Source organism: Aulonocara sp. 'chitande type north' Nkhata Bay, linkage group LG15, assembly GCF_057382095.1.
Source record: "Aulonocara sp. 'chitande type north' Nkhata Bay isolate Kocher_YH1m ecotype deep benthic linkage group LG15, A_spYH_male_GT1.1, whole genome shotgun sequence".
NCBI lineage: Eukaryota > Metazoa > Chordata > Actinopteri > Cichliformes > Cichlidae > Aulonocara > Aulonocara sp. 'chitande type north' Nkhata Bay.
The window spans coordinates 17095940-17113896 of NC_141358.1; the positions used below are offsets into that span (position 1 = coordinate 17095940).

The 17957-nt window shown below is 38.8% G+C and overlaps 1 protein-coding gene across 1 annotated transcript in view; it reads right to left on the reverse strand.

Annotated features, from left to right (window-relative positions):
• The window catches only part of rgs6 (regulator of G protein signaling 6), a 105375-nt gene that overhangs the window by 16988 nt on the left and 70430 nt on the right, over positions 1-17957 (reverse strand). The window contains exons 3-4 of the mRNA XM_086264689.1: positions 4332-4428; positions 562-612 (exon numbers count right to left, since the gene is read on the reverse strand). Of these exons, the coding sequence (XP_086120815.1) occupies positions 562-612; positions 4332-4428 (148 nt within the window). The remainder of the gene's footprint in view (positions 1-561; positions 613-4331; positions 4429-17957) is intronic.

Below are 17957 nucleotides of genomic sequence, written 5' to 3' on the forward strand. Positions count from 1 at the left end.
TATCAACACAGCTTGTTGAACCTTTGTTTTTGTTTGTTTGTCTGTTTAAAGTGGCTTTCTGCTAGGACTATGGGAATCAGAGGTGGTTGGGATGTACATGGATGACTCAGTGACTGATTCACTGTCCAGGCCGTGGGCTATTGTACCAACAATAAACACTGCTCTCCCACCACCAGGCTTTAGGTCAGGCCAACGAAACAACAAATATAAAACAAATTCTGTTTGTTAAAAAAACAATCTAGTTGCCTCTTTTCCTGTTTGGTATGTTTTCTCTATAGTATTAACTTGTAAATGTTTTCTACAGATAATTGCCAAGTTTTTGTAGTTAGGTCTTCTGAACAACAATGCACCTGCTCACTATAAACATCTCTTCATTGTAAGCATTTATTGCAGGCAATTGTTCAAAAACCTATCATAAAGATAGACACACCCCTGTATTTCTTATTATATAGCGTGCATGCTTTTTATAAATAAATCCTGCTGTTCTGCTATCATGGGAGGTTGTGGCATTTAGAAATCATTCAGCAGAGTACACTCTGCTTTCCCATTTTAAAAACATACCTGGATCCTCAATGGACAGATTCTTCATCAGCCACTGTACAATATCTGCACCTGTATCAGATCAGATGAGGATAGATAAATAGCTGCGATACATGGTGTGTTTACAATAATGTACTGAAAGATATAGATTTGGGATTAAACATACAGCAGCCCGGGGGGGCAGGATAGAAGGACACAAAAAACAAAACAAGGGGGCTTCCATTGTTGGGGCAAAATATACACTCAACAGTCATTTTAGTAGTTACCCCTTGCTAGTAACTGGTTGGAGTGGCTTTCACCTTCAGAACTGCCTTGATTTTTAGTGCCATAGATGTAACAAGGTGTGGGAAACATTCCTCAGAGATCGTGGTCCAATAAAGTCATGATAACATTTTGCAATTTCTGCAGATTTGTCAGCTACACATCCAGATCTTTTAGATAGAGAATTGGCAACTGTAGGCCATTTAAGTAAAATGTAATGTTAACCATGACCAAGAAACCAGCTTGAGAGATTTGAGCTTTGTACTATGGTATACAGATGATACAAATATTTTTTGTGCTGGAGACAGCTTTTGGAAATTGTCACACAAGAAATGATTAAACTGAAAACATGGTTTGATAGAAATAAGCTATCATTAAATTTGGAAAAAACTACATTTATGTTATTCGGCAATTGTAAAAAAGATGCAGGAGCAAAATTATTAGTAAACAATGTTGAAATAGAGCAAGTTTCGGATACAAAATTTCTGGGTGTGATAATAGATAACAAAATCTGCTGGAAACCTCACATAAAGCATATACAAGCCAAACTGTCAAGAAGCATCTCCGTACTAAGTAAAGTTAAATATTTTTTGCCTTCCAAATCACTCCGGGTACTTTATTGTTCACTTATATTGCCATATTTGGAATACTGTGTGGAAATTTGGGGAAACACATATAAAACTGCACTTCAACCAATATGTAAAATTAAAAAAAAAGCAATCAGGATGATTAATAAAGCAGGATTTAGAGACCATACTAACATCATGTTTTTGAAATTAAAAATACTGAAGTTTATGGATCTTATAAAATATAAAACTGCAAAAATTATGTACAAGGCCAGATACAATATGTTACCAGGAAATATACAGAGGATGTTCTATGACAGAGAAGGAGACTATGAATTGAGGGGGAAATTGAATCTAAGGATTCTTAAAGCACGGTCAAAGGTTAAAACCTTTTGTGTCACTATTTCTGGGGTAAAACTGTGGAATAGTTTTACTATAGATCTACAGCAATGCTCAGGAATTAGTAAGTTCATGAAAATACTTCGAAAACTGATTTTGGAAGAATATGATACCGATAAAGATGATCACCCATTGTATGTATAAAAATATCAAATTATATCCAAATTATATCAGTCACGGTAGCCAAGTTTATATAGGTTCTCCTCGTGTATCGTGTGGAGTATGTGATGATGGGAATTAGGTGAATTATGTGGGATCAATAAGATGTTGAGCAGGGGTAGGAATTAATAAGTATGTTCATACTTCTTCCTACTCCTTTTCAGACCAAACATTGTTACATTATGTCAGACGATTTTGTTTTATTTCATTATATATTTTTTGTTTATCTGAACACATACGTGTGTGTGTGTGTATATCTACATATATATTCGTATCTGTAAATGAAAATATATGTAGTGTGTATATATTGTTTTTTGTTTTATATGTCTGAAACAAATAAAGATACAATACAATACAATACAATACAAATATTATCCAACTGAAAGAACATGGGTACTGTGTGGAAATACAGGGATGGATGTTAACAGCAACAATGCAATGCTCGCTTGGTAGTAATGGACCATAGTGAGCCAAAAAAATATCAGATCAGGCAACATTTCTTTCATCTTCTGTTGTCAAACCCTGCATCAATTGTAGCCTCAATTTCCTGTTTTTAGCTGGCAGTAGTGCCATTCAGTATGGTCTTCTGCTGCTGTAGCTCATCTGCTTCATACGCTGGTCATGGAAAAAGTGGTTATTTGAGTTATGGCTGCCTTTATGTCAGCTTGAAGCAATCTGACCATTCTTAGGTTTGGACCACTCAATATAAAACTAGATGTTTGGATGGGGAAATCCCAGTAAATCAGTTTCCAAAATATTCAGAGCAGCCCATCTGACACCAACCACCATGTTCAAGGCCACTTAAATAATCTTTCTTCCCTATTTGGATGCTCGGTTTGAACCTCCAACCTACATGCCTAAATGCACTGAACAGGTGTAACTAACAAAGTGGCCAATGAGTGTAAATACACAAGTGCCCCAATTTACACTTCCAAGACAAAACCTAAAGGTAATAGAATGATGATAATAAAAGACATAAGACATAATGCATAATCAAAGGCTTTCTGCATGCTAAAAACTAGGTTAGCTTATCAGTATTTTTCCCTCTAACAGAAAACAAAATCTCAAATGTTTCAACTATTTCACCCAAAACAGTGGTATTCGTTTGAATATAAATATAAAAGATTTTAAATGTGATCCCATACCTCAAAAGATCAATATTTAGAGACTTTAAAACTCTATTAGAGTGGAATTAGAATATCTTCTACTTTCCTTAGTGAGGTGATGTTTAATTTCTTCATCAGTTATTAGTTTCTTAGCCTTCCGCACTCAGCTGCAAACATTTGAGAGATACTGTTCTGCATATCCATCAGCCGCTGGGGTAATTATGTTTATTGACATGCTCTGCTTATTGCATATTGGGTATGCATCTTCCATTAATGCAAAGACTGGGGTAGTGGGGGTGGGGTGTTAATAGTCTATGTTTTTGTTTTCATCATTTGTTTCATTCGTTTGCTGTGAAAGCCTCCCACTGCAGCACCAGCCTGTTGGAATGATTTATGCTGTCAGTGAAAGTGATTACAGCCAGCTGGCAAGGGGGCTAACATTCATCCCTACCCATCAGGTTCAACTAACAAATAATGTTTTCTTTTGTTGTTTTTACTTCATTTAAATTCAAAGTTTATTCTGTTGTTGGACAGCTTGACGCACAGATCCCCACAGTCGCAGCTCTACGGGAGAAGTCAGGGGTTGACTGCTTCACTTAAGGGCACCTTGATAGTAGGACAGCATTAGTCATTCTGTTTATGCACTTACACACTTTTTCAAACGTTTAATCATATGTTGTCTTCCCACTTTTACCTAAAGCTATTCAGCTTTTCTGTGCCTCAACAGACTGAAATGCAGCCACCAAGCAGATGATTATTTGAATACAAATGTGGGACCAAGCTGGAGAGCTAGGATGTACTGTATAGTGTTTCACAAAATACCTTGCAAGATGGATTTTTTTGGATGCCTACCCTTGTGTTGTGAAATAAACTAATGCTCTGTCTAGATGACAGGCAGGAAATTGATATCCTGCTCATACCTATGTGTATAGTGTATCATAAGTCTGCAATTAACAGACAGTTTACCTTTTTATAAAGTCTACCCAGATTGTTAATATTTCCATATTTCCTTTTTTCAGGAATAATTCTTCACATACAACCTTAAAAAGAAGCTGAATAAGTAAATATCTCAAAATATCAAATTAAAGTACGTTGATTAAATTATCCTGGAATAGCTGATTGAACTGTCATTTTTCAGCCTCACTAAAACAAGAGGCCCAACAGACATCAGCATTTTCCATCGTCTCATTTTGTTCTCTGGGCACTTAATGTCCATCAGTGATGCACTTCTATAGTTAATGTTTGTACAGTGCAGGTTAGGTCACTTTTTGCTTGACATCTGTCTCTTTTGATTTCTTACCCGTAACGACACTGGGGATTTTCGTCATGAAACTTTTGACAGTTCTGATGGGTACACCGTCCGTCTCGTCCTGGATGCGAGTGATAATGTCTTCAATCTGTAGAATAAGGCAGAAGACAGAGTTTAAAAGTTTGAACAAACGGAAACTTTTATCCATGTGAGACAAGTATTAGTTAAATGTACTTTATTTGGATTTTTCTTAAGATATTTAAACAGTTAATCTTTAAGTTGAAGTGCTGCATTACTTCTAACCAAGACAATGGCAAGCGCTATGATTCATATCTATGCCATCACAAAGAAAATGCAGGATCAGCTCACTTCTCTTCAATTTATGAAGACAAGACTATCGTTAGCTGCAAAGATGCTGCTACAATTTCTACTGTAGAATAAAATATGTCTTGAAAGAAAGAAAAATGATATCATTCATTATATGGTCTAACAAACCAGTTAATTACATTGACTTTAAAATTCAACTGTTTATAAATGCTTCATGGAAATTGATACCAGTGAAAAAACACAGGTAGTTCGTGAAAAAGAAAAGCTCTTCTCCTTTTTCACTTTTTATAGGTTTAACTATACACTTCACCTCTCGCTGTAATGTTGTTTTAACCACAAGACTGAGTCACATGATAACTGAGTCTAATCTAAGCAGGAGTTGAGGTTCAGCAGGACAGCACATATCTGTGGCCCTTAATTACAATTGCACAGATGTTAAACGAAACACGTCACCCACTTTGCACTTAAGTAATCAGATTAGTATTTGATTATCTGGTTTTGATTGCAAGGTTGACACCCCCTCTCTCTTCACAGATGCTTTTTTTGTTTGCGTCAGGGAGTGGGAAGTGAGAAGCTGGTCGCTTTGGAGACAGCTATCGCACACTAACGCACAACCCGGCAGCTATATATAAACCCTGAATGGAACCCAGAGCAACGGCAGAGAGGCAGAGATAACCACATATGCTTTTTACATCTAGACAATTAAAGTGATTACAGAAAAGAAGTGCATTTCACCAGTTTTGAGAAAAACACATTCTACTTCCTACCTGTAGTGCCCATAGTTTATTTTACTGCAAATATGTCCTCAGTTTGTGCAATTTTGCGACCCTTATGAGTATATTTATAATGTGCAGCTGTCAGTGGAGTATAGTTCTAGGAGCCACCCACGCTGGGTTAAAGCTGGTGACTTCCACAACACTCATGCAGACTCAATGTACAGTCTGTTTAAGACTGAACATACTATTCATCCACACAGTTTTTCAATATTTCTTTTTTTTTTTTTTAAAAACATTGCACAATATCCAAAATAATTTAACAACATTGCTTTGCTGGTGTGCTTTTTTTACTTGTATGAATAGCAGAATCCCGTGGATGCATAAAATCACTTCTTCAATGGCCCCCGTCTTTAGAAGCATTAGAATTTTGCTAAAAACAAGCAAGCATACAAACGTAGGGTGAGAGAGGTTAAAGCTGGCTTTAAATCTGCAAGAGAAGAGAAATTCATCCCTTTCATAAGAACAAAAGGAGCAAAAGCAACATATTGGCTTTGCTCTGTGTCTCTTTGAATAACTCAGCTGGGTAAAAGTGCTGTTTTCGCCACACAATTTTCCACTGCATGACTACCAGCAGTTTTTAAAAATATCACAGCTGGTTTTGGTTTGTTTTTATTGACAATACCCCAATGTGATTGCTATACAAATAAAATGCTGTACTCTTCTAGAGTCCACCACCTATTAACTGGATAAACACAGGCAGATAGAAAACTGGTGACTGAGACTAAACAGAAGCTATAGTTTATGCTATATGAAAGGCATTTAAGCTGCTTACACCTGAAAGTAATTAGGTAAATTTACCACTATCTCCTATCATAACCCTCCTGTCCTGTTGCAAGTAGACAGGTGACGTGAAAACGCAGTATTTGTGTCGTCGAAGGGCCTGCAAACATTCAAAAAAAAAGAAATGACTGAAACACATCTTTCTCACTTTCCAGCACAGATGCTTCCAACCAGTCTGGAAATTCAAACTGACAAGCTTCCTGCTTTTACGCCTCTGGCCATCAGACTGCTGTCACCCTGTTCCTCTCTATAGATCCTGGCTGTCTGCCAAAAGCAAAGACATAGAGAGCTCCGGGCTACACTTCAAAATCAATACAACTAATATGATTGTAATAAGATGTTGATAGTGTGGAGGTAGCTGCTCAAATGACTTTAATGGCTTCCACTATCATGAACAATCTACTCCTGCTCCATTAATGAAAATAGGCATTCACAACACGTTTACTTCATGCTACAACAGCTGTCACCCACTGAATCTAAAATTGCCCAACACTACTTTGTATATCTGTGACGATGAAACACGAAAATGGTATTTTTGAAACAAAAAGGAGGAACATTAAAAAACTATTTTCTGTGTATTTTATAATATTTATCGTTACACGTGACCAAGTTGAGTCGCTGTTGTATTACATAAGTTACATAAGTATCATAATTATTAATACCGATTTGCTGTATGTGGTTGGACTTACTGCCTGTAGCGTTTGGTTTGCAGTTTTTGGTTATGGAGTTAGACTCCATTAGGTGTGAAGCTCCCCCAAATCTGAGGCCATGACTCTGAGCTGGAAAATGGAAATGGCTGAGGAAAGGTTGCTGCCCAAAACATAGGAATTTAAGTACAGCTGTGGAAAAGAAAGTTTTGGAAGCAGCCAGATGCTGCAAATCAAAAACGCACTTGAACAACTGGTCATCAAAATTCCCCCAAAATACTCTTGGTCCACTCCGCAGATTAAAAAACTGGAGATTTGATACAAATTCAAATACGAGCCTTAGATCAATAAGACTTCACCTCATCACACAAGTATGGACTCAAATATCTAATGGACTCAAGCAAACAATTACTTATTTAACTCTCTATTTCTGTGCCTGTGAATCATTTGTTTTCAGCTGTCTCTTAGCTAAAAATATTATGACTACTGAAGAAGAAACTTGCTGCATTGAGAGGAACGTCCACAGGTTAGTCATAGCACTTTGCAATATGACATTAAGCCAGGTTTAATGTTTTTTTCTTGCAGACCCTGTACTGGAACCCTGATGCAATGACATTGCGATCTTTTACCCCCATAACTGAAGACTTCCTTTTAAAGCACAATCCTGGTGCCCTAACATAACATTTTAAAACTAGATTAGTTCAAGATGACTGTTCCGTTTAGATTACTGGTTGATTAGATTGGTAGTTATAATTACTGTATGTGTTGTGTCAGTGTAGATCCTCACAAGTCCATACAAACATATGTGCATGTGTATATAGTTTTGGGGTTGTGTGCTGTATGAATGCGCCTGCTTGTTTGTGTCTTGGCTTGTAGTGCAGCCCAGCGGGAACAGATTTCATCAGACTTATTGCAAGCCGGTCTATTTAACACGCCTGATTACAGTATTATCACCACACACTTAGCATGGACCAGCTAGCGGGCTGGCAGGCATCTTGGCAGACAGGTTGGTTACAGGGAGAAAAGGGCTGTGCTACTGACTGTGGTTTAATGATCTCTTTGGGCAAAAAAAAAAGAAAGAAAAAAGAATGTCTATCTATTTGTACTTACCAGAAATGCCATCGTCATGGTCCCTCACTAAGCCATTAATTGTCTGATTGGGTATCGTACTTACCTGACTGTTACGCTAGAGGGGTGTCAAACTCAATTGCAGAGGGGGCCAAAACTCAAGGCACACTTTAGGTCACGGGCCAAACAAGATAAAGATTTATCGAACACACTAAAACAATGTTTTTTAAACACAAATATGAAGGAAAACAGACAGGAATATTATTCCAGATTAAATCAACTTAAAAAAATAAACTTTAACTATAAATATTTTGCTCCACATAAAAATATATCCTGTCAAAATTATGCAAGTTAGAAATATCAACATGCTGCCAAAAACCCCAGAAAAAATAAATGAAAGCATACACAAGGTTGGAGCCGCATGTAGACGGAGCTGGGCATTGCTGCAGGAATGGAACTAATAAACTGTCGTACTTTGCCCTGAGTGTCCCATTACACTGCAGCTCCATCTGAATCTGCACAGGTGCAGTTCAGCAAAGTCCGCTGACTTGGTTCAAGTGAGGCAGGTTGCACTGGTGCATTTGTGACAGCTTCACTTGAAATGCCTTCACCGCATCATACATGCCATGTCCATGTACTGACAGATTTCCTTGCTGAGCTCAAAAACTCTATTGAGAACTTTTCCCCAACTCAGCCAACGAACCTCTGTATGATGAGGAATGTCGGCAAACTCTGAATCTATTTCCCACATGGAAGGAAGTGGAATTGTCCTTGGGAGGTAATTTTCCTGTCGGGGCACTGATAGGAGATCCGTCAGAGTTACGACTCCTGGGAGACCCGGGCAACCCTTGGATAGTAAGTTCAATAAAAATATGGGGAAGAGTACTTAAAAAGTACCATTTAAACCAGAGGGCCGGTTTCCTTAAATGGTTTGCATATGACCCAGAATTTTTGCCTAGTAAGTTCGACTCGACATTCAAAACATGGGCAAATAAAGGTCTCACCACATACAGTACCTTGTTGAAAAATGGAAAAGTGATGAGTTTCCAAGACCTTAAGAAAAAGTTTGGGTTGCAAAATCCAGATCTTTTTAGATATTTGCAACTGAGGGACTTCCTGAATAAAAAGCTAAAAAATTCTCAGTTATCAACTGGGAATGAAGAGATTATAAATATATTCGAGAACGCGTATAGAGATGGACCCTATCAAAAAAAAATTTCCAAATTATATTGTTCACTGATCAATCTACAGGGTCATGATACAAGATATGTTAAAGGAAGATGGGAAACAGAGAGCAATCTATTCTTAACAGGAGAGGAATGGGATGGGATTTGTAGGCAGCAGTGGTCAGTAACAAGCTCCCCCTCGTGGAGGGAATTCAGCTGGAAGAACGTAATTCGTTATTTTATTACCCCAGCCCAAAAATTCAATTATTCTCAGAATACAACATGCTGGAGGCATTGTGGACATGCAACAGCAAATCATTTTCACATTTTTTGGGAATGTCCCCGTGTGGTTCCATTTTGGAAGGAAACACATAAGGTCATGGAAACAATCTTTCAAAAGAAAATACAATTTCATTTTGCATTATTGTACCTAGGCAACCTAGAGAGTCTTAATCTATGCAAACCGGATAAATATTTGTTCAGTGTGCTGTCGGTAGCTTGCAAAAAGGCCATAACTCGCCTTTGGATTAAAGAAGATATTCCTACCATAGATGAATGGATTGATGTGATATATAATATTTTTGTTATGGAAAGAATAACTTTTAGGCTAAAATGCCAGGCGGACGCATTTGATGAATATTGGTTGAAATGGTTGAAATATGTACAAAATGGGAGGCCCGATTTTGTATAATGTCATTGTATTTCTTGGTTTGTTTGTTCTTGTGTTTTGTTTGGTCTTGTTTTGGTCCGTTTGTCTCTTATGTTGTTGCTCGGTTTGGTTTTGCTTTCCCCCTCATGGTGATTAAATTGAATTTGTTGTATATGTTGTATAAATAAGAAAACTAATAAAAATTAAAAATAAAAAAAAGACTGAAATTGACGGTGATTTAAACGTTTAGCTCAGATAAAGTTTACGGTTTGCGTTACGGTGACTATCTGTTGTAAGTCCAACAAGTTTGTCCCAGGGCAGTTTCATGTCGGTTACACTTTGACATACGTTTTAAAAATGTATTTTCCTGTCGCTGTCCCGTGCATCGATTTAATGTTCAGTATTTCCTCTCCACGGATGAAGATGGTCAGCTGTGCAATGTCCATCATGTCTGTACTTTCATCCACAGCAAGATATTATGCAATAAAGTTTTTGCTTCTTTCACACAACTGGCTCTGCTTTCAGAATCAACTTGTCTCTCCACCATTGTGAGCGGCTAGCTTCAAACAGAAGTTTGACTTGATTGAAGCGGGAATGTTCCCAGTTAGCCTAGCATTCAGCAAGGAGGCTGCAGCGCTGCATTATGGGATCTGTAGTTTGTATATTATTAGCGCCTCATATCGCCGGGCCATGCATAACAATAATAGTACATCTATATAAAATGATCTCGGGCCGGATATAAATGTATGCCGGGCCGGATGTGGCCCGCAGGCCTTGACTTTGACACATGTGCGCTAGATGGAAACGCACATAAACATGAACATAATATATCTGTATAAAAAAGTACAAAACATATTTCTACACTTTTCTTTCCAAATTAACTTATTTCAGCAGGTATTGTGAAGCATTAGTTGCATAACAGACATGCTACCTATCCATCCATCCAACACAAGGTAAAAGAAAGGTACTGCACACCTAGAATTTCTCCCTCAATGATACAACCATACAGACTATTTCATTGGTCGTTGCATCATAAAACCAGTTATCAGTTGAGAACATTTATTTAACCTCCAGCACTGTGACTAATGATGGTAAAATTATTTACTCAAGAGTTTCTTTTTTTCCCCCAAATGCAAACGGGCTGAAGCATGAGTCAGGACGAGGGCACAATAATTCAAAGCTCAACAACCTGGCATGCACACCTAAACACGCAGAGGAGGCTAACACAAAGTACATTTTATTGTAAAATAGCCCCCTTTTGAATTCCTGTCCCTGAAACAGCTGCAATTAGCCTTTCATAGCAAAAAGCGAATTACGTGGGAGAGAAGACTGACAAGGCCATTACTATGGTTATAATGGAGCAGGGATACATCCTGCTGAGAGAGAAAATGTCAGCCACAGACTTGAAGAATGGGAATTTTTGTGCAGTGATACCTGGGCAACACATTTTGAGAGAAAAGAAAGAAAATTACCTCCTCTGAACCGTGCAGTTCCCAAGCCATCCCCACAGTGAAAGTTAACATGCTGCTAGATTGATAACAGCCTGGCTGAAGGCCAGCTGGACAACAAGCAGATAGATGACTTCAAGTCAACAATCTTGAGTTGAATATCCTCGCTGTTTGTTTGACTGCAGTTTTGATCATTTAATGGTCTCACTCATCTTGATCTTTCCAGACAGATTATTTACAGTTCCTTTAGTACTGTAAGACTATTTTCATCCATTCTAGGGCTCATGAGTTATTTTTGTAACTCATGTACTAACACCAATCAAACCTAAATGTACCTTGGGAGGATTGAATGCCATGAATTTATTAATTTGAATTTTCGGGGAGGCAAACATAGTATGAACAGGAGACCATTGGCTGATTTGGCTCCTTCCGGATCTACTTCAGTAGATTGCATATTACCTTCCTAAGACCATTCACAATCAACTGATTGCAACACATTCCTCTGTGCTTTGAGTGGCACTTGCATACTGACAAGAAACTCGGAAAGAAAGTCAAGAGCCAAGCACAGGAAAAAAGGGATTAGAGATTCTGTGAAAGCGCTTACCGAGAGCCGCGCGAGCAGATACAATTTGTCAAAAAATGCAGCATAATAGACTATGAGCTTAAAATATTCAACACAGTGCAATGGACTCAAGAATCATGTTGGCAATGCAACAAAAAAGGCTCAATTTACATGTGTTCAAGACTGTCACCAGCAGCCTAGCAAGCAGTTTCTTCAATTTCTGGTTTTTATGATAGTCATAGTAACTTAGTCTGCTTTTTGGCTTAATGTCATGCATATATGCTTCATATAGCATGTTTATGTCAGACATTTGTCCCCAATTTGACACAAAACACGTGAAGTAATTCATCATGCAAAAGTCAGAGTGTCACGGACCCGGCTCTGGAGGACTCGGGGGTCCGTGAGCAGTTTTGACTGTTTTTTTGACTGATTGTTATTATTATTATTATCGTTATTATTTGGTGATGTGTGTGTTTTTCTGCACAATGCTGTGTTATTCTGTGTTCCACTCATTATATGTATAGGCAGGGTGTGGGTGTGTACGTGTGTGTGTGTCTGCGGGTGTGGCTGGAGGATGGAGCACAGCCACCTGCAGGCCTGATGGGTGTGGCCCTGTGGGAGGACTGGCCACACCTGAAGTTCCTGTCACACCTGAGCACACACACGGGAGTCATGTCCCCACAGTCTGCCAGCCAGAATGTGACACAGAGCCAGCCAGTATAGTCTGTATATTAGAAAGTTTATCCGCAAACTCAACATTTAATATCTCACTATAAAGAAATATTATGAAAAGCAGCTGTTTTTATAATTCATCCCTTGTAGCATGCCGTTATGGGTGGTTGACACATGTTATGTTCCTAACAGCAATTCAAAGTAATTACAAAATCTAGCGAGAACTGGTAATAATGCGACATGTGACAGAAACAAATAAAGCACTGAAATTGTGTAAAAATAGTACAGAGAGATCTGATGAAGAAAGATTACCTTGGAAACAGCACAAACTAATCAAGATATAATTACATATCCTGGATACATCGGCTCACACAGGTGATAATTAAACATCTTACCTTCTCCATTAATGCTACTGGGCAAAGACAGAAATCTCTATAAGAAACTAAAACGCTACAGCATATTTCAAAATTCTCTCTCTAAAATGCTAATGGGTCATATTACCCGTAACACTCCAAATATTTTAACAAATTACGCATCTTTTTTTCCCCATTCTGAATTAGGCAGATATGAAGTTTGCTATTTACAGCTGTTCATGTCGGGTCTAGACTGATACTGACTGGAGTTTTAATTCCAGATTAGTCCAAAAAAGGTATAGTGTTCAGTCTTATTTTAGTCAGAAAAATCACAACCTCTTGTTTTGAAGCTTAAAACAACTAGGTGGCACATCAAGTGCTGTTGTGCTAGGCAAGAAGCTAACTACTAGGACATTTAACAAGCTCTAACAAGCTCTTTCTGCAGTCCTGGACTGGGAAATGCATGCCAAACCAGGCAACAATTCGTTTCCCAGCCAAAAATCCCAACAAACAACTTGCAACCAGACCCGGATCTTTGGCAAGTAACACCTGTAAAGTGGCTTAGTCATTACGCTGAAGGTCTTCTAGATGCTGACAATCAGCCATACAAATGGAGAAAGCTACTTGCGTTTCAGCTGAAGAACAAGTGCACAGTTGGAAACTAAAAGGTATATCCAGTGGAAATGGGGTGTAAGGGCTTTGTAGTCAGTTTAGCTGTAAGGCTTCAGAGGGGGCTCTAGGAAGGCAATCAAAGCAATCAAAGAACTCGCCATGGTGCCAAAATAGCCAGTCACTGTCTTGGAGTAAAAAGAAGAGGCAATGTCGGAGCCACCGCCTAAAAAATAACTACAAGACTCAACCTGCAGCGAGCCTGTGCTTAGGTACAAAGCCAAGCAATCGTTTCACTAGAACTACATTACAAAGTTGCTTTAACACTTCCATATACTGTAAGTATAGTAACTATATGGAGGGAATATACTGTATCTATAGTTATACTCCAGGCACTCTAGGGTTGGAGATGAAGTAGTGTGTGAAGCCATGCTTTAGTGTGTGCTTGGATGTGTGTAGGTGTAAGTATAAGTGTCATCCAAGGTAACAGTTCCTTCTGAGACCAGTTTTTCTTTTAGTAGAGCACCTTGCCTCCCCTTCAGTTTCTTGCATCCCACTGCTAACGCTCAGAGATCTCTGCACTGCTGCAGATATCACATGATTTTCCTGTAGAGAAGATTACAATCAGTCTTAATCTTAAAATTTGACTGCTGGGCTTAATTTTAAGATTTGACTGCTGGGGGGATCATTTTTATTGTTTCACTGTGAACTTTTTGTCAGTTTTTGTATTGATATAGTTGATGGTAGAACGGTGCTCTTTTTTCCCTTTGTGTCCCTATGAATAATACCCAAGGCTCTAAGGTAAGTCCACTAAGAATAGAGGGCTGTCTGACTTCCTCTCAAGAATTATATTTTTAGCAATGGGGTGATAACACTTTATGAAATGCTTTTATGAGATTATGAATATACAGTAAAAGAATATGAATCCTCCACTGTTACTTTTGGAGTGTAATATACAGTCTCACAGTCTTCTAGTGTTATATTACAATGTGAATACATTATACATTGGAATACACTGGAACAGCAACATCCAGCGAATGAATAATTTTACAATTCGAGCTAGACTTATATTACTTTGTAAGGAATTTAAAAGTGCATTTTTAGGTATAATTATTTTTTTAAAGTAATACCATATCTTATTAATTTTTACAGAGGGTCTAGATTCCCCAAAAGCCTGTTAAAGTTACATAAGCCAACTCTGTTTACTTGGATGATCTAGCTGGAATAACGTTAGTCCCTGAAGACCTGGGCCCTGTGCTTCGTACGTCGCTTACTACATCCAAGATCAAATGAAACATCCAAGACCAAACCATCGCGCTAACCGTGAGCGCGCTAATCCGGTTCCCCGAACACACCTGCTGTTGACGATTAGTACAGCTGGACGCAGTAATGTGACATCACTGGGTGTCGTAAAAGGGGCTACGCATCGATAGTAGAAACATTGATCGGCAACCCTCTGATTGGTCGGCGAAAATGTCGACGGAGCGCGCTCGGCTCGGTATTTTTCAGCAGCAGAGCAAGAACTCTTGAGTGAGGGATTTCAGGAGTTTCAGAGTTTAATCAGAACGCAAGGGAACACTGCAAAGGCTGCAAAAGCAAGGAGCGAGGGGTGGCAGGAAGTTGCTGACAAATTAAACTCGTAAGTAATTTAATAATAACAATAATAATGGAGTGGATTGATATAGCGCTTTTCAAGGCACCCAAAGCGCTTTACAATGCCACTATTCAGTCACTCTCACATTCACACACTGGTGGAGGCAGCTACAGTTGTAGCCACAGCTGCCCTGGGGCAGACTGACAGAAGCCAGGCTGCCATATCGCGCCATCGGCCCCTCTGGCCAACACCAGTAGGCGGTAGGGTAGATTTATTATATTACACTATATTATCCAATATTATATTACATTATATTATAATATGTTATATTTTATCCCCTTTCACATTAGAGCCACGACAGGACCCACTAGAACATGGGAACAGGTAAAAGTGAAATATAAGAATATCCTACAGAATGGTAATATTTATCACTTATATTGCTTTTAGTCTCTTGGAAAGAGACCCTGGAATAATCTGTTTGTTTATAACAGCAACCAAGAAAAGGGCAGAGGAAAAAAAGACAGGTGGTGGTCCTGCACCCCCTCGTCAACAAGTTGGTTAAGTGAATAATACCCTCACGGGAAAATCGATATCTCTCAATGAGCACACTGTCGCGCTGAGCTAAAGGATCCTGTCTGTCCCGCAATATACGCTGAATTCTGAGGACTCTCCTTATCAATCTTGCACCTTCCGCAATGGGTGGCTCGCGTATACGGACAGGACATGGCTGCGACAGACTTCCCAAATCCACCTTCACTTTTATAGCCGTGGTCTCTCATCTTGATTACACGAAGTAATTTACAATTGCTACTCTGAAATATGAATTACATCTGTAATAATCACATACATGTGATAGAATGTTAATAGTACATTTCCCTTTTTTAGGAAATGACCTGTGTGAAATCAATAAATGGATCAGGTGCTGCATTGTCTTTAGTTACATTGATGTTATTTATTTATGGTGAAACAGTGGTGGAATATCGCTGTTGCTTTCGTATGAATGAAGCGGACATACCTGCGTGGCCGCGATCTAATCCTGTTTACATAAAGTAAACCTGCTCCCCAGCAGGTTTACGCTTACGGCTCTGTTGCTATGACAGCAAGTCTCATCCAGCTAACTCACTTAGCGCGGTACGAAGAACAGGCCCCTGGACTAAATTCACAGATAATAATAAATATAAATATTTATTAGGAAATTGTTTTTGTGAATGACTGCCCCGCTTGCCAGCAGGCACTAACATATCAAATGTGAGTAAGGCAAAGAGCTACAAAGAAAGCTTATGATACGATGAGTTTACAGTTAGGTTAGGTTGACACCAGCTGTATTTGTCAGTGTTATGAAGGTTTTATCTACTGAGTGAAATGCATAGTGGTGCATTTATTCTCTTGTTCAGGCCACACAAGGTATTATCAAGGGCTGTCACTGTGCAGTGTGTGTGTGTGTGTGTGTGTGTGTGTGTGTGTGTGTGTGTGTGTGTGTGTGTGTGTGTGTGTGTGTGTGTACAAACAAACCAAATTGTAAGTTATGTAATACAAAATGCAATCAATAGGTTAGATTGAGACCGACCAGTCCTAAATGAAAACATGGTATGCTTTAGTTTTGCTAACATGCTCAAGATGACTTGCTGAAGTTCAAACTGAACATTAGAATGGCGAAGAGATTTTAAGTGGCATGTGTTGAGTATTTCAGAAACTGCTGATCCACTGGAATTTTCCTATACAGATACCTTGAGGGTTTACAGAGGATGGTCTAAAAAAAAGAGAAAATATCCAGTGAGCAGCAGTTCTCTGGTTGAGCCGTTTTGTTGCCAGATGTCAGAGGAGAATGACCAGACTTCTTTGAGCTAAAAGGAGAGCAAGAGTGGCTCAAATAGCCACTTGTTACAATACATGGATCCTTGAATCAAATGGGCTATAGCAGCAGAAGACCACACCAGGTGCCACTGCTGTCAGTTGAGAACAGGAAACTGAGGCTATAGTTTGCGCAGGTTCTCCAAAACGAACAAGAGACGATTGCGGAAACGTTTTCTATGGCGTTATTTTTGTGCCTCTATTCTGAGCACATGTAAGAAAAAATTGCAAGCGCAAATGTTGCATTTTGAGGAGAAAATTATTTTGAGCAACGAAAAGTTTAATTTGAGCAGAAAATTCATTGTTGCCTGCAAGAAATGTATTTCAGTGTTTGCTGTTATTCATATACACACACAATAATAGCTGCTCTCGCTCAGTTGTTGGCCACAAAACCAACCAATCACAGACTTGGATGCAAAAATTCTGATTGGTTGTTACAGTCTCCAATCAGCTTGCTAGCTACTGCATTCCGGAAACAGGGTCCAGAATGTAGCTTAATGTAGATTAAAACCAACAATGGTCTTAAAAAATTACAAGTTTTAAAATAAAATAAGTAAACATACTAACCGAAAATGGATTTAGACTGACACTGTAACAGCCAATCAGAATTTTTGCATCCAAGTCTGTGATTGATTGATTTTGTGGCAGACTTAATGGTGTACAGAGAGCTGAGCGTGCACGAAGCAGGGATGGTGTGAGCACGAACGACACACTGAGAGCAGGTCAGCAGAGATCTGAGCAAGAGAAAATGCCAACCACTGAGCAAGAGGGGCTGTTATTGTGTGTGTATGTGGATAATAGCAAACACTGAAATACATTTCTTGCACGCAACAATGAATTTTGTTTGCTCAAATTAAGCTTTACTTCGCTCAAAATATTTTTCTCCTCAAAATGCAACATTTGCGCTTGCAATTGTTTTTCCCCTTACGCTCAGAATAGAGGCACAAAAATAACGCCATAGTTTTCTGCTGCCACATTTGAATGCTAGTGCCAGAATTTGGTGTAAACAACATGAAAGCATGGATCCATCCTATCTTGTATCACCAGTAAGGCTGGCAGTTGTGGTGTAAAATTGTAGTGGAACACTTTGAGCAGCTTAATATCAATTGTACCTGAATATTGTTGCTGACCCTGTGCATCATTTTATTACCTCAATGTACCCATGTTCTATGGGC